Consider the following 22,881-nt stretch of genomic DNA (forward strand, 5'->3'; position numbering starts at 1 on the left):
TAAATCAACTTTTAAAAGTATATTCCATCGTACCACAAGATAAAAGACCACTTGGAAGACCAAGAATTAAGTGGAAAGACCAAGTTATGAAATACATCCTCAGACCGGGATCTAAATTAGAAGAGACAGTGGATGGAAGAGAATGGGTGGCCAGAATCCTCATAAGGTGTCAGTCTGTGGTCACGGAGGTAAAGGTGCGGCAAGTACATATATAAGTTGTATATGCAATTGTTGCAACTCTACTCAATACCAGTGTGTGTGAATCGGTCTCCAATCTCGCTTCAAGTTTTTTCAAATCGACGTAAGTTAACTGCTATTTATGGTAAAATTATCGAATTTAAAATGCATATCGCTATATTTTAGGTCTATAATCGGATGGAAGAAAGACGAGGTAGTCACGTGACATTTGTTAATAAGGTCAACAACTAAAAAATAACAATTAATTGTTAATTAGGTTGTTTTGGGGGCAGTTGGCCCCCATTAAAACTGCCAGAATTTGTCACTGTGCGTGTAAACTAGATGTTCTGAACTATTCCGTTTTAATTGACTACTCGATTCCCGTACGTAGGACGGGCCAACAGCTCGTTATTAGTAATAATAATTCCCTTTTACCATGGTCATTATATTATTTAATTAAAATATTTCGGAAGAACAATGAAGTTTCACCTTCAAAGACCTCAAGACTCCGGATGGTATGGCTTGCAACAAACAGGAATCGCAATCCAGCATTTCTTGTTGACAATATCAGCTTTCAAAGAATATTAGAGTTATTTGTCAATTTTACTTTAACACTTACATAAATCATTGGGAAATGTCTACAATATTGGAGAACTAAGAAAAAGAATTTACAATTCTGCTAAACTGTAGGTCTACTTTATCGGTAGCCTATCAGGAAACAGTGGGAGGTCCTATCCACATAAATTGGTTATGATTGAGGTAACGTACATTTGATCGAAAGGTAATAATTGTTCACAAATAAATACAGTTAAATAGAAATTAAAGAGATTTGTTTTAGTTTAAAAATGTATATACATATTTGTACCTAGCCTATATAGTTTTTTTCAAACAGAATAATTGTGTAACTAAGGGAAACTCATTTATCATGATGAATGGCAAATATTCACGATGACTTCAGGCGTAAAGTCGAAATAATTCTCGCACTGGGATGCAGGCAGAGGCAATATGTCGGTGCCACAAATGGAGGGTTGGTTTCCTATAGGGTCCTGTGATGGGTGGCTGCTGTGGCTTGGTCATTGTGTGCGTGTGTATATGTGTGGTGGTGGGGGGGGGGGGGGGGTACAAAGCACACCTCAGGGCTTTAATGACGGGTGGTTTTAATCAACTTGCCCCCCGTAACACGAGGGTATTGCAGTATTGCAGCTATTTGTTGTAATTTGAGCGGTGGATTGTCATTTACTGTAGGGTGGGTCGGGGTGAATCACTGTATCACTATGGTGGTTTCAATTCAGAATTGTTTAGAGTAGCGAGTTGAGAAAGTACCACTTCAACGGTTTAAATAGCTGCACTTTCTGAAAATAGAGAGTTATTCAACAGATTAACATACCGGGTGTACACAAAAGAAGTAAACAACATTGTTTAAAATAACAGCGAAGTTTTACTGATTTAGAAAGAGTAACTTACACCATTAGGAAGATAACAGCTTCAAGTTTTTTTCCTATATACTACAAGTAACCACAGCTTGCTTTGCAGACATCAAAACGCTTCAGTACAACGAAAATGTTTATTTGAATTACACTTGTTTGTATTAATGCGTTATTTAAATCAAATAATTCGGCGTTAGGGAAGATAACACATTTCAAAAAAACTATTATTTGTATAGATAACTTCAGTTAAAATAATTAATAAAGAACCGTATAGTAACATAGTAGTATAGTGACATTGTAACTGTCAAAAACTCAACACAAATTTCCTTGCTGTAAAATATACACAGGGATTATACGTAGATTGGACCTAGATCAAAGTATAACGTGAAAATTATTAGTTACCGTATATATTTTACCATAGCAAAACATAATAATAATTTTACTTTTGAATGGCATTAATTGGATCTCTCCCACAAGTTTTGTTAACTTGGAAATGCCATGTTGCTGTCATGAAGATAATGATTATACCGGGTGTACACAAAAGAAGTAAACAACTTTGTACGTTAATATAACAAAAACTACGTGTTCGACATCGCTGTGGTTGGTATCAATGTGTTGGAAAACACCTCAAGTTTTGTTCCACACAGCTGACTGTTGTCAACAATGCCAACAATGTGGCAAAAGTAGTCGTTTAGTGATTTCGTTGAAAATGGTCAATACTCTTACAGAAAAGTCGTTTTGTGTCCTGGAGTTTGAAAGAACTCGATCTGCTACCACTGTTCAGCGTCGTTTTCGGACACGATATCATAGAGACCCTCCAAATAGGAAATCAATCTACGATTGGCATCGGAAATTCAAGGCCACGGGTTGCATAAGAAAAGGAAAGAGCTCTGGAAGACCAGCGACGTCTGATGCTCAGGTTGAGTTAGTCCGTGCAACTGTTGTACACACTCCGAGGAAATCAACGCGGAAGATGAGTATGGAGCTTCAAATGCCGCATTCCACGATTTGGAAGGTTTTGAGAAAACGTCTGAAGATGTTTCCGTACAAACTGCAGTTGTTGCAAAGTCTGAACGATGGCGACAAAGTGAAACGCTTTGAGTTTTGTAGTGATCTGCAGGAACTGCAGGAAGAAGATGGTTTCTATGAAAGACTCATTTTTGGCGACGAATCAACGTTCCACATAAGTGGTAAAGTAAACAGACACAATGTAAGAATTTGGGGGACCGAAAATCCTCGAGAGTCTGTTGAACATGAGAGAGACTCACCTAAGCTGAACGTATTTTGTGCTGTATCAAAGAAGAAGGTGTATGGTCCATTTTTCTTTCAAGAAGCAACCGTCAGAGGAAATGCTTACTTAGACATGCTGAGTGAATGGTTGATGCCTCAACTCGAGGAAGACAGTGAAGACTTTGTTTGGGTGCAAGATGGTGCACCGCCACACTGGCTGCACGATGTAAGAGACTACCTTGACGAGAGTCTACCGCAGCGCTGGATTGGCCGTGCTGCTGACGACAACTTACACCTCTTACGTTGGCCTCCACGAAGCCCGGACTTAACCCCGTGTGATTTTTTTTTGTGGGGTTATGTGAAAGACAGAGTTTTTGTTCCTCCTTTGCCGTTGACTCTTTTGGAGCTCAGGAATCGCATTACTGCTGCAGTACAAAGTGTTAATGAAGCCACTCTTCAAAAGGTTTGGTCAGAATTTGATTTTAGAATAGATGTCTGCAAAGCAAGCCGAGGTTCACATATTGAACACTTGTAGTATATAGGAAAAAACTTGAGGTTTTTCTCTTTCTAATGGTGTATGTTAGTCTTTATAAGTTAGTAAAACTTCGCTATAATTTTAAAACAAAGTTGTTTACTTCTTTTGTGTACACCCGGTAAATTTGTTTTGAAGCCAAGGCTGTCGGACGCGTGTATACCCAGCTTAACACTATTAAGGCTTTAAATTGTCAAATTATAAATCTCAAAGTCTCGCCCTGATTTTCTAGTTATTTTATTTTCACAAAAAATCTAAAGTTGTGATTAAACTATGAAAATCTAAGACCCTTCATTTGTAACATATCCTTAATAATTTTAATACTTTAATCTGAAATGGCAACAATACAAAGGAATGTATTTTAAGTGTGAAGGATAAGAGTCTTGTTAGTGACTTGGCTGACATTATCAGGATAGTATTGCGGATAGTCGTAGTACTCAATAGTGCGGACGACCGGGGAGTATAGCATCCATAGCTCATGCCTATAAATATCCACAATTATTCGTGACCTAGTAGTTGGATTACAGGACGACGCAACCACCCCTTTCTGGCACTTTATCCACCAGTCAAGGTAAAATACTAATAGAAAATAACCTAAGAATGTTTGTATTGTCTGTCTGGAAATGCACTTTAATGCTACAAATTTCGATCTGTTTTTAAAATCAAACTTGTAAAAATCCAGTCATAAATGCAAAGAATCGCTTCGTCGTTTTATGTTTTCAAACATTCCACTATAAAATGTTGATTCGCTGACCCAAATCACAAACTTTGAGGTGGTAACGTAGCCGCCGTTTATGTTTGTCGTTTCGCGGAACATGTTAAACTGAAGTTCCAGTTTCCAAACTATCGTGTTGAACTTTCTAACTTTACTTAACAAGCTGTTGGCGTTCTGGGTTTAATTTTACTGAATGAAACAGTTAAATATGTTCTCTGAATGTTCGACTCGAGCTTTTTCAAATCAAGTTTGGTTTGCATCTCAGGAGAGGTGGTAGCCTATTAGAACTGAAGTATGTTTTAGGATGGGTCTGAAAATAAATTGTATACCAATCATAAAAATATTGTTTTATTCAAGGCATGTAGATAATCGTTTTGCAAAATTTCAGAAAATTTTGGTAAAATAGAAAGACAGACACAATGATTAAAATAGTAAGAATTTGTAATTACACAAAATGTCAAACACTGAAATCTAACATAGGCAAAATGAAGAGGTAATACAATTTGTAACAAAAGTTATACAGTAGGTACTTTTTTGTTAATTTGTTCAAACAGTTCAACACCCGATTTAATTGAGTACAATTGTGAAACGACTCTTGACACGGTAAATTACATTAATTTACGTCAAGAGGGTTTAATTAATGTCTGAGCTTCAGTGAACACAAAATTCTTTATTGGGTCAACTCATCAATGACAGATTTAAATTTACGCACGAAAGACGATGACACTTTAAAGCTGACAGGTTTGTTTACGATTTTACATCAACCTTTTTGTAAAATATTTTATCATCTCTTTTGGATTCCAGAAATTATTTATTCAAATTAGGTAGTTATACGTAGTCAGGGGTTTGTGAGTATTTTGCAGTGATATCCATATAATGTTAATAATGTCAAGTAAAAAAAAAAAAAAACAATCCCAATGAACTAAACATAAATGAACGTACTGTGAAACGCAACATTTTTTCAACCATTCTTTATTTCACGGAAACAACCCAATCCAGCGAACATGAACATTGTTCAACGCTGGTGTATTGAGAACTGTTGACTTTCAGGGCTTTCAAGGGGGCTTAAAAATCGTCGCAATTAAGGCTGTTCGCAATTCACTCATTACTAGGTGCGAGACTACAAAGAGACCAGAACGAGGACTTAAACCGTTGTTCTTTTAATTACTCGAACAAAACCTCAGAAGTATTAATTAGGAAGCGTGATTACGACTGCCAATTAAAATCGGAGAGGCAAAACCTCTTGCGTGAAAATGAATAGGTAACCATGGAAGTGAATTGGTCTCCTTAAGTCTCGTAGAGATTAAGGGAACTATGAATACTATTTGAACATTGTATTGTAAATGTTAATACAGTTGCATTTCAGAACCCAATTATATCACTCAAGGGAAGACTCCTGCTTGTTGTTTCAATGGTTTTAAGATCCTACTTGACTCAAGTTGTATGGGGATATTTTTTTTTGTGGTACGCTCATGTTTATTTTGCAAGATCTTTGGTCTTATTTATAAATACGACATTTAGAGTATAACCATTATCAAAATTTAAAAAAAATATAATCCATTCAGAGTTCTAAATATTAAAAGGCAAATTGCCCATCGTTTACAGTAGACACGAATGTTTTTTTTAACAATTGTGCACATTCAAGTAAGTTGACAATAACACAAGCAAGAAAACTTGTTACCTGAAGTGGCTTTTGAAATGGTCGGATATAGGCTAGATAACAGACCATTGCCGCTAATCGCATCCGGGGGAAGAGCACAGATGGGAATTCAGAGGGATTTTCGTGCGGGAAGAAACAGTGCTGCCACCACTGGCGCGGCCAACGATCGCAGCGGCACCGGCGCGGCCGCGCGTCAGTCGAGTTCGGTCCAGTGTTGTGTTAACGTCGTGTTCGTGTGCTATGTCACCAGTGTGATTGTGTGTGGATGTTTGTGTTGACGCACGATGGAGGAGGAGCTCCGTTGTCCGGCGTGTAAGCAACTGTACAACAACCCCGTACTGCTGCCTTGCTACCACACCCTGTGTCTCAACTGCGCCCTCCACCTCCAACAGAGTGTCTCGACGTCATCGTCCTCACAACCACCCTCAGAAGTGTCCTCGGACAGCCAGACAGCCCAGAGTACAGAGGAGGTGGACAAACTGTCTATACTCAGCGAGACGGACTCCGGCGTCGTGTGCAGCAGTAGACCCAACAGCTATGTCGGAACTCCTAACATGCAGGGCGTACTGTTCCCGCCGCTAGCCGCCAGCGCGTTGTCTCTGGCCTGTCCGGTCTGTCGGAAACTCGTCTACTTCGACGAGAACGGAGCTAACAATCTACCCAAGTACCGCACCATGCAGAATATCGTCGACAAATACGTAGAGTCCAAGAAACTGAGTCTGAAATGTCAACTGTGTGCGGAACAGCCCGGCCGCGACGCGACTGTTCTGTGTGACCAATGCGAGGTGTTGTATTGCGATACATGTCGTGACAACTGTCACCCTCCCCGAGGACCTCTGGCCAAGCACACGCTGCTGGAGCCCCCGGTCACTAGGGCCAAGTCCAAGGACCTACACTGTGTAGAGGTCGGCCACGGCGACGAGACTCTCAGTATGTACTGTATGGTGTGCAAGGTCCCTGTGTGTATCTTGTGTTTACAGGACGCGGCCAACAGACACGCCAGCCACGACGTCCAGCCCATCCTCAACATGTGCAAGGCTCAAAAGGTACAACCAGCTAACCAGTCATTCTCACTTTATAATTAGTCGTAGATCTCTAGATTGAGCAACAACAACAACAAACAGCCCATCCATGTGTGTGATCTCACTCGTTCTTACGGATAGGCAAATAGGTCTCAACAACAGCCCGTTCATCCACGGGATACAGAGCATCAGTAGAACATTATTAACTCCATCATACCGTGTCCAACTGAGTGGTGAGTGGTCCAGCCCCGGAGCCTGGTATAACAAGACACGCCGTAATCCCCAGTCCTCACCCGTGCTATTGTGTAGCCACGGTGTGTATAGAGGGTCGGAGCGAGAGACCTTCACGGGGCGTTAGCCTTGTCTGAGATTGCACGACAAAAAGTGTTTTAAATGGCGCCCGGACAGTCTCTTTATCAGCGGTTACTAACGTGGTGAGCGGTGGAGGAGGGGTGTTTGCTTTAATTTATTAGACTTTGGGCTTCTTTCAGGACCAAGGAAAATGTTAGAACCAAATTTTAAGAAAATAATACCTAGACTTACTCATAGTAGGCTTTGTGTGAACGTTGTGTTATATACTTCGATGGTGTGAAGCTAAATAAACAAGCCAGGATGGTTCACAAAACGAAATCAGCGTTTGTTGTAATTATGCCTCAGGAACGGTATTTGTTTAGTTATTATGAGTCAAAATTGTGCGAAACAAACTTAAATCGTCTTAACAAAAACTCTGATTTGGTCAAATTTAAAGCAGATACACAAGCGATAAATCCGTGAGAGCGGCAGTGTTAAGACATTTCTATTGCATATATTTGAATGTATCACAATATGGGTCCGTACATTAATTATCAGACGCAATTTTACTCATTCTTAACGTTTCCTGTCTTGAAACCGTTTATTCTCTTTCTAATTTGTTTATTTATCATTTCATTGAACGTCTGGTGTAGTTAATATAATTGTTAGAGTATTGAAAAAGTCCAGATAAACAACACAGCAAAGATCTACCAACCGTGGAAGCAAGGCTAGTCAACAACAAAACAAACAACAAAATAACATGGATAAATTCATTCAGTTTGAAAACCACAATAATTTTACTATAAACTATGTCGTTATAACTTTATCATATTGTTTTATCTAAGTTGAAAACTAACTGTAAAACCCTTTCCTTAGAAAGATATTTTACTACCTCATTCGAGTATGAAAAGTTATAGGCTAGTGAAATATTATGTCTTTTCTTGAGTAGTGCAAGGAAAGTATTCAAGCCCATGCATAAACTGATATGGATTAAACGCGCTGTTGCGCTGTATAAAGCGTCTCTCCACAAAAATATCGGAGTTATAATACGCGTCTACGCTAAAAGCGTCTTTGATCTACCAAGCCGCCAGAATGTGTCCTAATTCTTAAGAAGTTGGGTTGACATAAAATATTCAAGGCAGGAAATGGAAATATGTCCTATCTGAAAGTGCTTTTACAGACATTATACAGTTATAAACTTGTAGAGCCTAAAGCATTTTCTCGTGATGGAATTTACATCAATACTTCTAATGTACTAAAGGAAATGAATCATGAATAAACTGTTTTGATATTAGAGAAGACATTGCTGTATTGTTTGCTGTACGTCCAAAATTAGTGGAATTCGTACATCTTTCGTTAAAATATTACAATGTGTTAAATTTATTTTAATGTTTTTGTGAATGAGTTTTGGTTTTATGAAGTTTCTAAAAATGAAAATAAACAGCATAGGCCCTACCATATCAGTGAAGTTTGTGAAATACGAGCAGTTTTCAGCTAGTTTAGTTTTTTTGCTCTACAAATATAATCTGTTAAAACTTTAGTGCATCGCAGTGTATTTTTCCTAAGAAACACTCATAAATAACTTAAGATCGCAATCTTTATCCACTGCGTCTTGTCTGTGCCCCAGTGGGAGGTCTTGTGGCTCTCGACATTGTTAGTGAATTATTTTACACGATGTTGTATTAGAAAATAATATATACTTAACATTTAGTTATCATAATATGTTGTATTAGTAATTTTTTTAGCTAAACTCGCTACCGATATGGTATATCCTTGTTATGTTATACGAATTCCTCCATTATGAACTCACTAATTTGTGAACTCTCCACTTTATAATCTCGCTACGATATGAACTCAGTATGGTATGGACTCTATGCCAAGATCTCACTACGGTATGAACTCACTATAGTATGGACTCTCTGTGCTATGAACTCGCTACTTAATGATCTCGCTATGATATGAACTCACTATGGTATGGACTCTGTACTATGAACTCGCTACAGTACCCTACTCGCTACTTAATGATCTCGCTAAGATATAAACTCTATGGCTTGGACTCTCTGAGCTATGAACTCGCTACCCTACCCGCTACTTTATGTACAACGTTATGTAGGCCTACTCATTATATTGTGTACGCACATGGCTGCTGAAACGTGAATCCACTGCAATAGAACGTGTTTTACTATTAATTAAATCCCTGTGTTGTGTTTGGTTATCGGGTTTCCTTTATTACATTCCTACAATACACAAACCGATCAATCTGTGATTACTTGATTGATTAAGCATAACAATGGTAATTTTCCTCTTTTATATCGGTCGGATTTATAATTAAATTGCATTATTGGTTGTAGTTGGATACATAGAAATGAATCGGCAACTTAAGCAAGCGAGTAAAATCTATCAGTATCAGGTATATCGGCCTGGTATAGTGGTTAGAGTGTGGGACTTCGGTCCCTAAGGTCCCAGGTTCAAATCCCGACAAATCGCTAATGTATTTTATCTGTGATAGTGCCGCAACCCCTAGGTCTACCCTGAAGTAATGTGAAAAACAATCTCGGGCGCGTGCCTAGGCCTTAGGACAAAAAATTGTATTAGTATCATACTTGAGTGTTATTGTTGTAGAACAAAGCACGAAAAGTAAAAACATTCTTTCAACTTGAGCAATGAGAGGACAATTTTCTGGTGTGTAAAATATATTCTCAAAGTCGTAACCGTGCTGTGGCCCGCATTGAGTCGATGACCTATTGATGTGTGAAGCATGCGTCCTCAACCTCGGGCTGTATGTAGTGAAATACGTTCCATCCAGCGATCACATGATCAATATTGGTCTTATGTGATCGCTGGTTCCGCTGGTTCCGTCCTAAATAATACATTAAGAATAACATGATTGATCAATCATACTAATAACTGAATCCCTTCAATTAGCCTAATGTAATTAGGCTACTTCAAAACTCATATAAAGAAGAGGTAACAAAAATTAAATTTCAACTTAAGTCAGCTATTATACTAGTAGTGCAATACAAATTAAGGTTCTTATTATTACAAGTAACTGATCAATTAATTTTTTTAAGTTAAATATTAATTAGTGGCAAAACCGTTCTTCACATTTTCTTTAGTCAGTTACAGTGATAAGACTGTGCTGGCCAGCCTTTGCTGTTTTAATCAATTTTATCACTTTTTATTCCATTTTAATTATTTTATCAACATGACAAGTTTTGTTTATTGTGATTTTTCCAGTATTTTAAAGAATCATTTGACATACCACAAAAGAGCCAATATAACCACAGGCTTAATGGACATGACCTGACGAAGTTCTAAGGAACAAAACTAGTCATACCAACAACTGTGGTTTAATAAGCTAATCCTTTTATTCTATCAAAACCATTCTCTATGTGCACTCATTTTAACAGAAAACAAAACCTAAAATCTCACACCAAACAACATAGCTTACAACAACCTGAGGCGTCTAGCATTCCTCTGCCCAACAGCTAACCAGACAATTGGTCTATTATCAATAATCTTGGGAACTTTGAATCAGTAATAATTTTCTTTCGACACCGTCACACCTAGGCTATAATCCCGCGCTGCAACCTTCCAATTTCCTCCTGAAGCATGTTTATCGTGGTCCAAAATAAACAAGGCGCGGGCGAGGTAATCCTATAGAACCGGTTACTGCTCAGAAGCGGTTGCACCATTGAGGACGCGTTCAGACACGAGGTGTGTCCAATTATAAATATGTCTTTGACGGTTTAATTGTTTTCTAGTAAGAAGGTTGAACCGTGTACTGCTTTTTAACAGGGTGTCCACATTCTGGAAAGTCAGGGATAGTCATGGAAAGACATGAAAAAAATGCTGGTCATTTACAGTCATGGAAATAGGGAAAAGGTCATGGAAATTCATGGAAATCCCCAATGATAGGTGGACTTCAGGGGACCTTTCAATGCTGTAGTCGGCCGTAACCCCGACTATTGTAGCATTTTTCAGAATTTTTCACAAATATACGACAATTCAATTTATACAGTTGTATTAGTTTATGGGTTTGAGCTTGCATTAGTTAATTGTTGTACCTATTGTACTCCATTGTTATCTTATAATACATATTTCAGTATTTTCTGTGAAATAACATGTCCAGGCAGTATTATTCGTATGTGTGTGTTTTATTATAATTTTCAAGTAAAGTTCGAGAGTAATGGAAATCAATGGTTAATGGTCTTGGAAAGTTGTGGAAATTAATGGTTAATGGTCATGGAAAGTCGTGGAAATTAATGATAAAATTTCTGTGGACACCCTGTTTAAGTGGTCCATGTTTTAAGATTTTAAAATGATTAATCACAGGGTGAAGAAACACATGCGTGGGTTTTATATTTCTCGTATTACTTAGAAAAGGGACTAATATGTTCTTTCTCGTAATATGATTGTCTTGGAACTAACGGCAGAAATTGAAAAACAGCTTTGTTGTAGGGATATAAGCAAACACTTTTTAACAAGCCTGGTTTATAAAGTAATACGGTAATCATCTAAAAATTCAGATAGCTCCCTACAGTTAACGTTTGCCAAAAATATGTAGCCTGTACAGATTTGAAGTCCAGTTACAAAAAAACACTTAGCCAACTTACGCGTTAACTAACAAGATTATTGAACGTTCCTCTACAAAAATTTAAAAATCCCCCTGGCTAGAAAAACAGTAACGCATTGATAATTTTTGCTCCCCCCCCTGGTTAAGAAAGGAAAAGTAATAATTGAATGAACGAAGTGAATTCTCATACTGGTGCGAAATGCATCTTTATGTTGTTCGAAAACTCGAGCGTGACTATATTTATGGACTTGATGTTTTGCACAAAGATTCTATAGTATGATATCTTTCGACCATTCGTTGTTAAAGAATATTTGTTCTGTAATAATTATAAAATCCTAAAATAAACATTTTTATTTTGTCCCATAAGAATAACATTAAGAGCTACCTTCTTCTTCTTTTTTTTGTTTACATTTTACGAGCAACAATTTTTGTCGTCCACTTGAGGCAAAGAGTTCTTAGTATTTATTTCATCCATGGAGTAAACGATTTTGTGTGTATGAATATTTACATTATAATGTTATTAAATAGATATACATATTAATTTATAAACTATATATTATTTTTTGACTATATATGATTTCTACAAGAAAGTTTGTACCATGTTGTACTTAATACGTAAGCTTGATTATAATTTTGCTATTGTGGCACCTAAATAAAAAAGGTTAAACTTTGAGGTGTTTTTGTTTCATTATTATATCATAATAAATCAAATCATTCCTATACTAAGAAACCTGAAGATCCTCAATAAATGTGGTCGTCGTACACTTTAATAATAAATAATTTATAATAAAAATTAATAGGCCTACATATTATATGTAGTATGAACTCGCTTTGGGATCACACTGACACTGTATTAAGTTAAAATTGGTCAAGAATCAAGAATACATTATTTCACCATTCAACAAATACATGATAAGTTAATCTGTCTCATCGTAACAAATTACAAAATGTTGTAAAAATACATAAGTTAATTATTTGTTATTGATGTTAGCTTGATGTGTTGATCTTAGATCGGATCGATGCACGATCGTTTTTGTTGTGGTTTAAATGTACGTGTAGCCCCCGTAGCACATTTTAATCTCATTCGTTGTTTTACGCATAAATATCAATCAAATTCACTTACATGCGGATGCGGATGTAGGCTACTACGGTTGATAGTGAGCTGCATCGTTGCTGTTAGCCTTTAAGTTATTTAAAACCAAGTTATTAAGTGGTAAATGTAATTTTACCTCTAATTGTAAATTAACTTGAATTGGTTTTCGTTTAAATAACTCCATTGGGTATGTAGTAACTAGGTGTTGATACTTAGTATAATCTAGGCTATTAGAATCAACCATAGCGCTAGGATAGGCCTAGGGCTATGGGATGCTTAGCTCACACTGTAATTTTACCAAGTTTAACACCACTTAGTTACTTAAACTGACGTTTGTAACTTTAATGGATCCATGAATAAAAGTTTCATTTCAGAGAAGAAGGCTAGGCCTAGGTTTGTTATAACTACATAACTTCCAACAATAGACCTAGCCTAGGCTAATTTTGATCACTTTAGGTGCAACTTGTATTAAACCAGGAGGATAACGATAAGTACATTCTTGAGATAGTCTTAACCATACTAAACTTAGGCCTAGATTAAAGAAACTTTCAAGCTGCAATCATTTGTCTGGATCAATAAGACATAAAACATAATTTATATTCGTCTCTTTTACATGTAACCCTATGCCTGTAGAGGTAGACTCCTTATCTGTTGGCACAAACAACCGAATGAAAATATCTAACTTATTACAGTATTTAATTGTTTCATTCGATACATTGTTTGGTTAGTTAGGTTAGGTTAACCTTATCTGGCTGCACTTTACTTTACGTCCTACACTCATTCGATTGTTTTTTCGATTCGATATTTTCATTCGATATATCGTTTGGTTAGTTAGGTTAGGTTAACCTTACCTAACTAACCAAACGATATATCGAATGAAGCAATCAATTAATCGATATATCAATCGATATTTTCATTCGAATGAGTGTAGGACGTCAAGTAAAGTGCAGCCCCTTATCTAACTAACCAAACGATAGGCCTATATCAAATAATCGATATATCGATCAATATTTTCATTCGGTTGTTTGTGCCAACAGATACGGATGTAGGCCTACCATGTACCTGTAGGCTTACCTTGCAATTTACGGCATTACAAGTTTCTGATTTCTCATCAATTATGTAAGTTTGGCTATTTAATTTTACATGATGAAAGTAACAACTGAAGTTAATGTTTTCTTTCCAATGCCTTAAGAGTTGTCTAAATAAAGCTTTTATGGTTACGATTCATCTTAACTTACACCTAATGGTGGGAATCACCGAATGAGAATAACCGACGAATCAATTGGTTATTGATTCTAAATAGACTAAGTTAATTCAGTTTTTATCCTGATTCGGTTAAATTACCAAGCAATTCGGTGATTTAACAAAAAGTTTTGTCAGTTAAATTTATTTAAGACTTTATTTTTACCTTTTTGATGTTACTTATAAGTAACTTATTTACCTATAGGCTAAATTATTACAAAGAGATATTTTTATGCGGTAACCCTAAAATATTACTTTTCTAAATAACTTAAAGCAATCAAGTCGCAAACAGTTTAAATATGAGGTGGGAACTGGAAAAGCCTAATTGACTAATTCTAATCGGTTTATCATCCATCAGGTAAAATTAGTAGGTAGTTGTTTGGAATAGTGAATACCGGTTATAACTAAAACTGATTCAGCGATTTGATTGGCGCTAAATGACTAAGTTTGTTAAATGCTATTCAGTTTCTCATTAAATATAAATTAGTTGTGGTTTGGAAAAGCAAATGTTGACTCAAATGGATTCGGTGATTCATTCAACTAAAAATGATTTATTGACGCTAAAACTGATCTATTATTCGGTTGAATGGAAACCATTTGGTTATCCCATCACTACCTTAGTTATTTACAATTTGTATGAAATGGAAAGAAAGTGCCAAATCCTATGATAGCTCTAACATAGATTTGATTTTACGTACCTAGCCTATAGTAGGTTACCATAGCCTGTAAAAAGATGGATCTTGCTTACTTACTTATAACCGTCTACGTTTAAACTTAGTAGTGTAATCTAACTTAGGCCTAAGCTTAATTTACTTTTATTTTTTTTAAGTTTATCGGCTAATTCAATTGGCAGGAAATATACGGAAAAGGCCTATTCCCTATAGTTATTTTTATAATATGATAACTTACAGGGGTAAGTTATAGTTCCAAAAAGAACCTTATCAGATGAAATATTAGTTCAACATTTAGTATAAGTTATTGTATCGGATATAATTTACACATGATAACATAACTTGTGAATATCATTTCTTCAATTTCAAGACCTAACATACCGTTCTGTATTTAGGCGGTTAGCTAATGTTAGTTTAGCTTATGAACAACAAATAGGGTAACATTTATAAAAACAAAAGATTATTACAGTAGGCCTACTTATAGGCATAGCCTGTTGTATAATTTGTAACACAAAAAACATCAATATTTATGAACAGTCCTCTTTTTTTAGAGTTTCATAAATGACTGAACTCAACTAATGTCACAACCTAAACGCTACGGCCCCACACTATGATTAGTGGTTGATACTCTACATCAATATGAACAGACCCACAGCATAAAATCATATTTAGACTACATTAAATAGGCTCCTTATCATAAATAGCGATTGGAATATTTTAATCAATAAACTTATTTAAGTATAGCCTATTAAACTATTCTATCTGTTAATATTTCGAAGGTTATACTCTACAGAACCTTTCCCTAAGTTACTAGGAGTACGCTCCGAAGTCGCGTATAAGAATGAACGAAGACAATTCCATGTACTGTACATATAAACTGTCTTTGGCCTCTCATCCTGCAACTGCGGCGCAAGTTTTTGCGGCAGCAGTGGCCAGACTAAATGCGATTTTTTTGCACTACGGGCGTAACACTCTTTTATTTTAGAAATAATTCTAATGCCGCATTTATCTATCTAAAAATCAAATATAAATAGCATAAGCTCTACTTTTGTCTATCATAAATTAGTTAAGTTTCTGACTGGGGATGTTAATGTAAACCTTGTACCTGTCAATTCACAAGGTAATAAATTGTATAGCCCCATAGCAAAAAGTAACTGGGGCCAGTTTGACACTAAAAATTGTCCAACCTAGGGCCCCTGCCCCTGGGCATTTGTTCCCTTATCACCCCCCCCCCTCACGGTGGTCCTGTAATCATGTGACAGAGTGATTAAAAATCATGAGTATTATACACCTAGCTGTAGCCTATTGCTTTCTCAATAAAAATTAAGATGTTACCCAATATTCTGCATTGTACTATTTGCCAACATGTTTTAACACATTCAAAATTATAGATTGATCCTTGTGACTAAATACTTTTTTTTTATGTATCAATCCTGAAAGATTTGGTGAAAAAGTATTTCCACTTCCTTTAAGTTAAAAAAAAATATTAGGCATACCTACTAATATGAAGTGTAACATTGTAAACTAAGTGTGTTATTTTTTAAATTAAATACTTAACTAACTTATGTTGTTCTTTTATAATAATGAGTACCAATAACCCTTTCCTAATAATTACTAATTTGGATTTAAACCAAAACAAAGTGTAGGACTTATTTTAGCCTGTTTATTTATCATAAATTTACTATAGGCTTATCATACAATTATAATGTTTTTATGAGATAAAAATTATTACCTTTTTAACAAATATTATTGTGTTTATAATGCTACTTAACACATTATGTTTGTAGCCTATACATAAACATATCTGTACCATTATGCAGACAATAAAAAGAATTAAACTATTAAGTGTGTTATTTATTCTTAACCCAACTCTCATAAATTTAGTTATCAATACTTACAAAATAAAGAATTTCATTTTCAGTATTCAATTTCTGAAGTCTATTTCAGAAGTAACCACCATGACTGTTTAATTTTTATTTAGCTTACTATTGGTATTTGTGTACATCAGCCACATGTAGAATAATGGATACCACACAATCATCTATGGTACCTTTAAATCAGAGGATGTTAATTAATTCAATCCTATGGCTTTATTCTTAGTGTAATCAGTTTTGTTTGAGACTGGAGGTGGCCTCCAAGTATTTTACTGAGTCCAATAATATCCTCAGGTACTTTCCATGAGAGCTCTTTACCTAGATTGATGATTGACTTGAAAGAGTAGGCCAAACATTATCTACATTAAATAGTATGTGTGCACTTAGTTTTATATTCTATTGTGTACACATATATATATATATATAATTTTTTTAGGCGAATAAGATGTAATCAGTAGACTATTATAGAGTATACTTTTATAATAATTATATAGTATTGAAGTCATTTTTTTAAAACAAGCATCCTCTCAAAGGAGTTTCCCGATTTTGGAAAGGTAAAGTATTGCTGCTGGTAGCGTCCTTCATGAAAGACCCAAGACTTAATTAAATATTTGGAATAAATGAAAAAAACTTGCATTTTTATGAACGCCATAAAGACTCAATAAGTAAAATTATGATTTACAGCACTCTTATAGCCAATCTGCTATGCTATGCTGTTGTACTACACAAAATTAATTCTTTTGGTACTTCTCTTTAAATTAAATTGACTTTCATCTTCCTTCCTTGTGGCTTTTGTTATTATTAAAGTATTATTTAGCAGTACTTATTTAGGCTATTGCTTTTCATCAACCTGCCATATAACCGTTAACCAAGCTTTCCTAACCATAAACCAATTTCCCTGATCCCAGGCCTTTGAAACCCTGAGAAAGATGCCTAAATTTAAAAAGAGATCAAGAGAACATATTGCTAAAGAACTGCGCAAGAAAAGAAGGCTAGAACGCCAAACTGAACCAGGTGAAATAGTCATCAATACAAATATACAGGACACTACAATATCAGAGTAAGTCATTTTGTTATTACATAAGAAATCTAAAGTAATATTCCACAGTAACATAGGTTATTATAAGAGTACTGACAAATCACAAATGAATTACTTCAAACACAAACATCAAACCTTTTAACTTTAATAAAAAAAGTCATTGCCTTAATTGTTCACAATTATTAATTCTTGTAGTGACCTAAAATAGTATTTAAAATAAATAGTAAATTTCATTACGAGGACCGAAAGTGCCATTTTCCGGTGTGCGCTCAATTTTTCACGTACGAGGCAAAGCCGAGTATGTGAGAGTTATTTTTACTTACAAGGCGAAGACGAGGAAGTCTTACCAAAATTCGCTAAAAGATACAAATGATGAAAAAAATATAAATTTATTTATTTTTACACAAATGTACAATTTGTATAGGGTTATAACACAAATAACGGAGAAAATTTCATTCTTATAGAGGGAAGATGCTAATTTGTTGAACTTGACCAATTTTTTATGTTTTAACTGCAGAAAATTTATTTTTTCTCCGTTGTTATGACCCTGTACAAATTGTGAATTTCTGTATTAAAATTCACACCCTTTTTGTCATGTGTAGGCCTATTCTTTTTATAAATCCTACGGTTTCTAAGTTATTAAGCTTTAAAAAATTAAAATATCTGCCATTTTGAAACTATACAAAGTAAAATCTTGATGCTTTCCAAAAAGAATAGTTCCTATTAGTCTTCATACACGTACCAAGCTTAAAGTTTGTACCTCAAGTGGTTCTAAAGTTTGGGAAGTTATGTAAAAAATACATACACACCGATGGACGGAAAACAAAACGAGATAGAGCATATGTTTATAGGATACTTTTTGTTTGTTTCGACAAATGGAATATGACCCCGGAGTTTTTAACACCCTGTATTTTCAATTAATTTTAAACAAAAATAAAATAGAATATTCTTAAAACGCATATTTCTCAATACATTTCTTAACATCTGAATAAAATAATAAAACAGTTTTGAACAATACTGATTCAAATCATCAAATTAAACTGTAACAAAACACTAGCGTGCGTAGTGAGTAAATGGAAAACTGATCAAGAGCAAAGGAAACATAAAAAATTTAGAGCGAGGGAAAATCACCTGATCAATTTCCTTTGCCCTAAATTATAGCTTGGGAAATATCTACTTTCATTGATGTCAGCTGTTATTGAAAATAGTAAATTTCATTATAGAGTGATGAAAAATTCTGAACAGGTAATACATCTATTTAATTCTCCTACCAGACTTAGAGACATTTAGCAATTCTTTACAAACAAATTTCGTAACATAACACTGGCGTGCGTAGTGAGTAAATGGAAAATTGATCAAGAGCAAAGGAAAGTAAATTTAGAGCGAGGGAAAATCACCTGATCAATTTCCCTTGCCCTAAATTATAGCTTGGGAAATATCTACTTTCATTGATGTCAGCTGTTATTGAAAAAAGTTCATTTCTTTATGGAGTGATGAAAAATTCTGAACAGGTAATACATCTAATTAATTCTTCTACCAGACTCAGAGAAATGTAGCAATTCTTTACAAAAAAATATATTGTGTAATTAATTCCCATTTTAGATGCATGGAAGCTGATGTATTTGAGCAAACTATGAAAAATGTCAAGAAAGCACATTGCAGTAATTGCAAAAGAATTTACTTAAGTACTACAAGTAAATCGTGTACAAAAAATTGCTCTCATTACACTGCAAATAATAACATGGACCCTGGTGTTGTACCCCCTGAACTTGAAGGGCTAAGTTATTTAGAACAACAACTTATAGCAAGGGTTCATCCTGTAGTGAGTCTCTACAAAATAAGAGGAAACCAGATTGGATATAATGGGCACATAATTAATTTCCCTCAAGACGTTACCACATTTTCAGCTAAGCTTCCAAACATAATCCATGACCTCACATCAGTTTTAGCTGTAAGAATGAAGAACCATGATGGTAATGACCATACTATTGTTGATTTTCATGTTCGGGCCAGAAAAGTCAAAGATGCTCTAGATTGGTTAAAGGATAACAACCCTTTTTATTCAGATATTTTGATATCTGATGAAAATCTAGCCCTTTTACCTGATGATGGTAATATGTCTTCAATGATCAGACAAATATTGATTGAAAAAGACATTGAGACAACTGACTTGGGTAATGAAGAGTTAAATGGACAAGTAAGTTATTATTACAATAATCAAAACAATAAATTTAGATATCAGTGACTAAAAAACTTATACAAATATCGTTGAAGACTGAACAAAAATTATGTCTAAAGAGACATAAGCAAATATTTATCCCAAAGTTGTTAATACTAGGGGTACTTTAGTGTATTAACTATTGAACTTTAAAGACACACAATGATTAGCTAAGGTAATTTTCTAACATTAAAAAAGTTAAGTGAGACATATGCAATTTAAAAAATCGAAATTGTGAAAAGGTCCATAAGAAGTCAAAATTGTTATAATGATTGTCTTGTATAATGTTAACACGATTTTTACAATAATGATTAGCCAACCAATTTTTGAAAAGGATAAAACTAAGGTATATTTTTTAACCATTTTACAATATATGTCAACAATTAATAAACAATACATGATAATATCGTTTGATAAGCTCAACAAACATTTTTTATGGCTATTGTATGAAATAAAAATTATTTCCTGAATTTTGTGTCCATTACACGGATACAGATTTTTATGCATAGGCCAACTAATTTAAAACTTAAATATAGGCGTAACATTTCAGAGTAGGTTATAGGCTTTCCCAGCAGAGAAAATATGTCCAAAATATGGCACGATTATGGCTAGGATTAAAAAGAATTACATTTGTTGGTAATTATAACTGGTTACATACCTTGACGTTTTTACAAATACCATTGATGTCTGTAGTGTAATCATTATTTGATGCAATAGAAAAGGATTTTTATATTACTGTATCCTAAATCAAAATTAGGCTTAAATTAACTTTTATTTATCTAAAATTATTTGGTCATTTGCGCTTGATTACAGATTGAAGTTACTGGTGTGCCAGCTTTACAGCAGCCACACCCTAACAATCAAGTTATGGCTGTACTTGACTGGCCAGTCATTGGTCAGCAGCCAATAGATGAATTTAATACAGAGGGATACATAGTACAGGCATTTCCTTGTTTGTTCCCATTTGGGAAGGCAGATCTTTTAAGCTATCGACCCCATAAAATATCTGCATTCAATTACTTTAAATACCTTTTGGAATATGAAGACGAACGTTTTGCAAATGATCCCCGTTTCAGGTAAAATTATGCCAGCCAAATCATGTCCTTTAGTTTTTAAATTAATCTAAACATACAGTACGACAAAACTAAGCATAATCACTTAAAATGTTTCAGACCAAATGTAACTCACTATATGAATGTTAAAACTAAGTTTAATTGACAACCAGTTTTGGATTCAAAGTTTGTAGTATACTCTGAAACGTTTTAGAATTTGAGTATATTCAACTGTGTACAGTTAAGAAATACACAAAATTACTTTTAACCCATTATGCAACACAAATAAAATTTCTTGATCATCATCTATGATGGTAAATTCAAATCCTTTTAAGTCCCACAGAGAAATTATTGTTTTGAACACAAGCAATAAAAAAACTAGAAGATAGTTGAATATTTTTTATAAGAACCTATTTTTAAATATATGTCAATCATATATTGCAAACGATATTACTTCATTACACAATATTATAAATTATTCAATTCATAGAAAGCATTACATCTTTTTCTGGCATATGCATTGATTGTGTAAAGAGTAAATACAAATTGTTTTACTGTTTTTTACCATACAGGTTTTTTGCCCTTAACTCTGTAATGAGGTGGAACGCACTAAATAGTGGAAAACTGTTTGTCAAACACAACAGTGAACTAAACGGAAAAAGCATAAAAGAATTGAAAGTGATTTTGGAAAACAATCCTTCACTGATCAAGACAATTCTTTATTATGGTGTCAAACTAAGAGGTATTTATTATTGTTCTGTAAAAATTGTTTTAATAATGTAGAGAGTGTGCAACTGCAAACTAACCGGGAGTTATGGTTGATTTCACAATGATTCAAGATCACTTACAGTACTTTAACTAAATATCAGGTAATATAATGAGGGCAATAGAAGAGTCAATAAACAATCTAGAAGTGGGCAATCCAGTAAATGTATTTCTGTAATGGTTAAATATTATTGGTACAATAAATACAAAGTTGTACCTTTTATTTGAAATTATGAGCATGAGCTATTACTACAGTAGATTAATAAGGTATTATGATAGAGAGACCTGGATCTGGGAAAAATTTACTTTTTCATTTTGATTTTCCCAGGTGCTAAAAACACCATCTGGCCAAATCATTCCTATATAAATATAAATGTATATTTATGCTGAACATAATTGACAAATAGGCCTACATACTGGGTCTCTTTAGAGTAACTCAAGAAAAAATGATTTAATTTTTGTACATGTCTGCAAACCAGCACTTATTGGAACATGGGGTTGGGATGAATTGGTACTGGTAGGCCTATTTCTCGTTTTGAAGCCTCAAAAGACAAAATTTCCCAATTTCTCTTTTAACCATACAGCAGAATATAAAAAAAACAAATAATGTGGTATTTTGAACTGATTTTACAACAATTAATTACTTACAGAAAAATTACATTATTGTTAACTTAATTAATAAAAAAAAAATGGAGGACAAGTGAACATTTACAGTTTGCCTTGTTGTGGATATATTTTAATAAAACTTGATATCAAGCTATTAACACTTTACAAAAAAAAACATTTTATTACCATCCTATACAAGAAACTTAGTCTTTAAACTTACTTGTTAAAACAACATGCTATTAAAATAGGGAATAAATACGTCAGTTTTAAGGATATTAAAGGGATGAATCAATAAGGTAAACGGAAATTCCCTGAATGTCAAATTTGTTCAGATGTGGTATTCATATAAACATAACTTTGTTTTAAGAAAAATCCTATGTATTATATATATTTATTTGAATTGGAAGGAATTTAATACCGTAACTGTATATTGGTAATTTTGCATCCATACTAATATTAAAATAAACATTAAAAACAAATGTCTCAACAGGAACTAAATCATATTGGAGGGCAAGACTCTCTGAACTAATTGATATGGAGGAACAGCTAGGTCTGCCCACTTTATTTGTCACACTAAGTGCTGCAGATTTGCACTGGCCCGATCTTATGAGGCTTTTCCTGCCAAATACTTCTGAGGAAGACTTAAACAATGTCCCAGAAAAAGAGAGAAGAGAGCTCTTAGCGAATAACC

General features: G+C 34.5%; 1 protein-coding gene across 2 annotated transcripts in view; it reads left to right on the forward strand.

Annotated features, from left to right (window-relative positions):
* The first annotated feature begins 5,960 nt into the window (after nt 1-5,960).
* Nucleotides 5,961-22,881, forward strand: part of LOC128987985 (E3 ubiquitin-protein ligase TRIM9-like) — a 179,930-nt gene continuing 163,009 nt past the window's right edge. For both annotated transcript variants that reach the window (XM_054409146.1, XM_054409147.1), the window contains exon 1: nt 5,961-6,787. In XM_054409146.1, coding sequence (XP_054265121.1) covers nt 6,026-6,787 — 762 coding nt within the window. In that variant the 5' untranslated portion in view covers nt 5,961-6,025. The remainder of the gene's footprint in view (nt 6,788-22,881) is intronic.

Source organism: Macrosteles quadrilineatus, unplaced genomic scaffold (genome assembly GCF_028750875.1).
Source record: "Macrosteles quadrilineatus isolate MER2022 unplaced genomic scaffold, UCM_ALF_1.0 Scaffold_2__2_contigs__length_208266976, whole genome shotgun sequence".
In the NCBI taxonomy this organism is placed as follows: Eukaryota; Metazoa; Arthropoda; class Insecta; order Hemiptera; family Cicadellidae; genus Macrosteles; species Macrosteles quadrilineatus.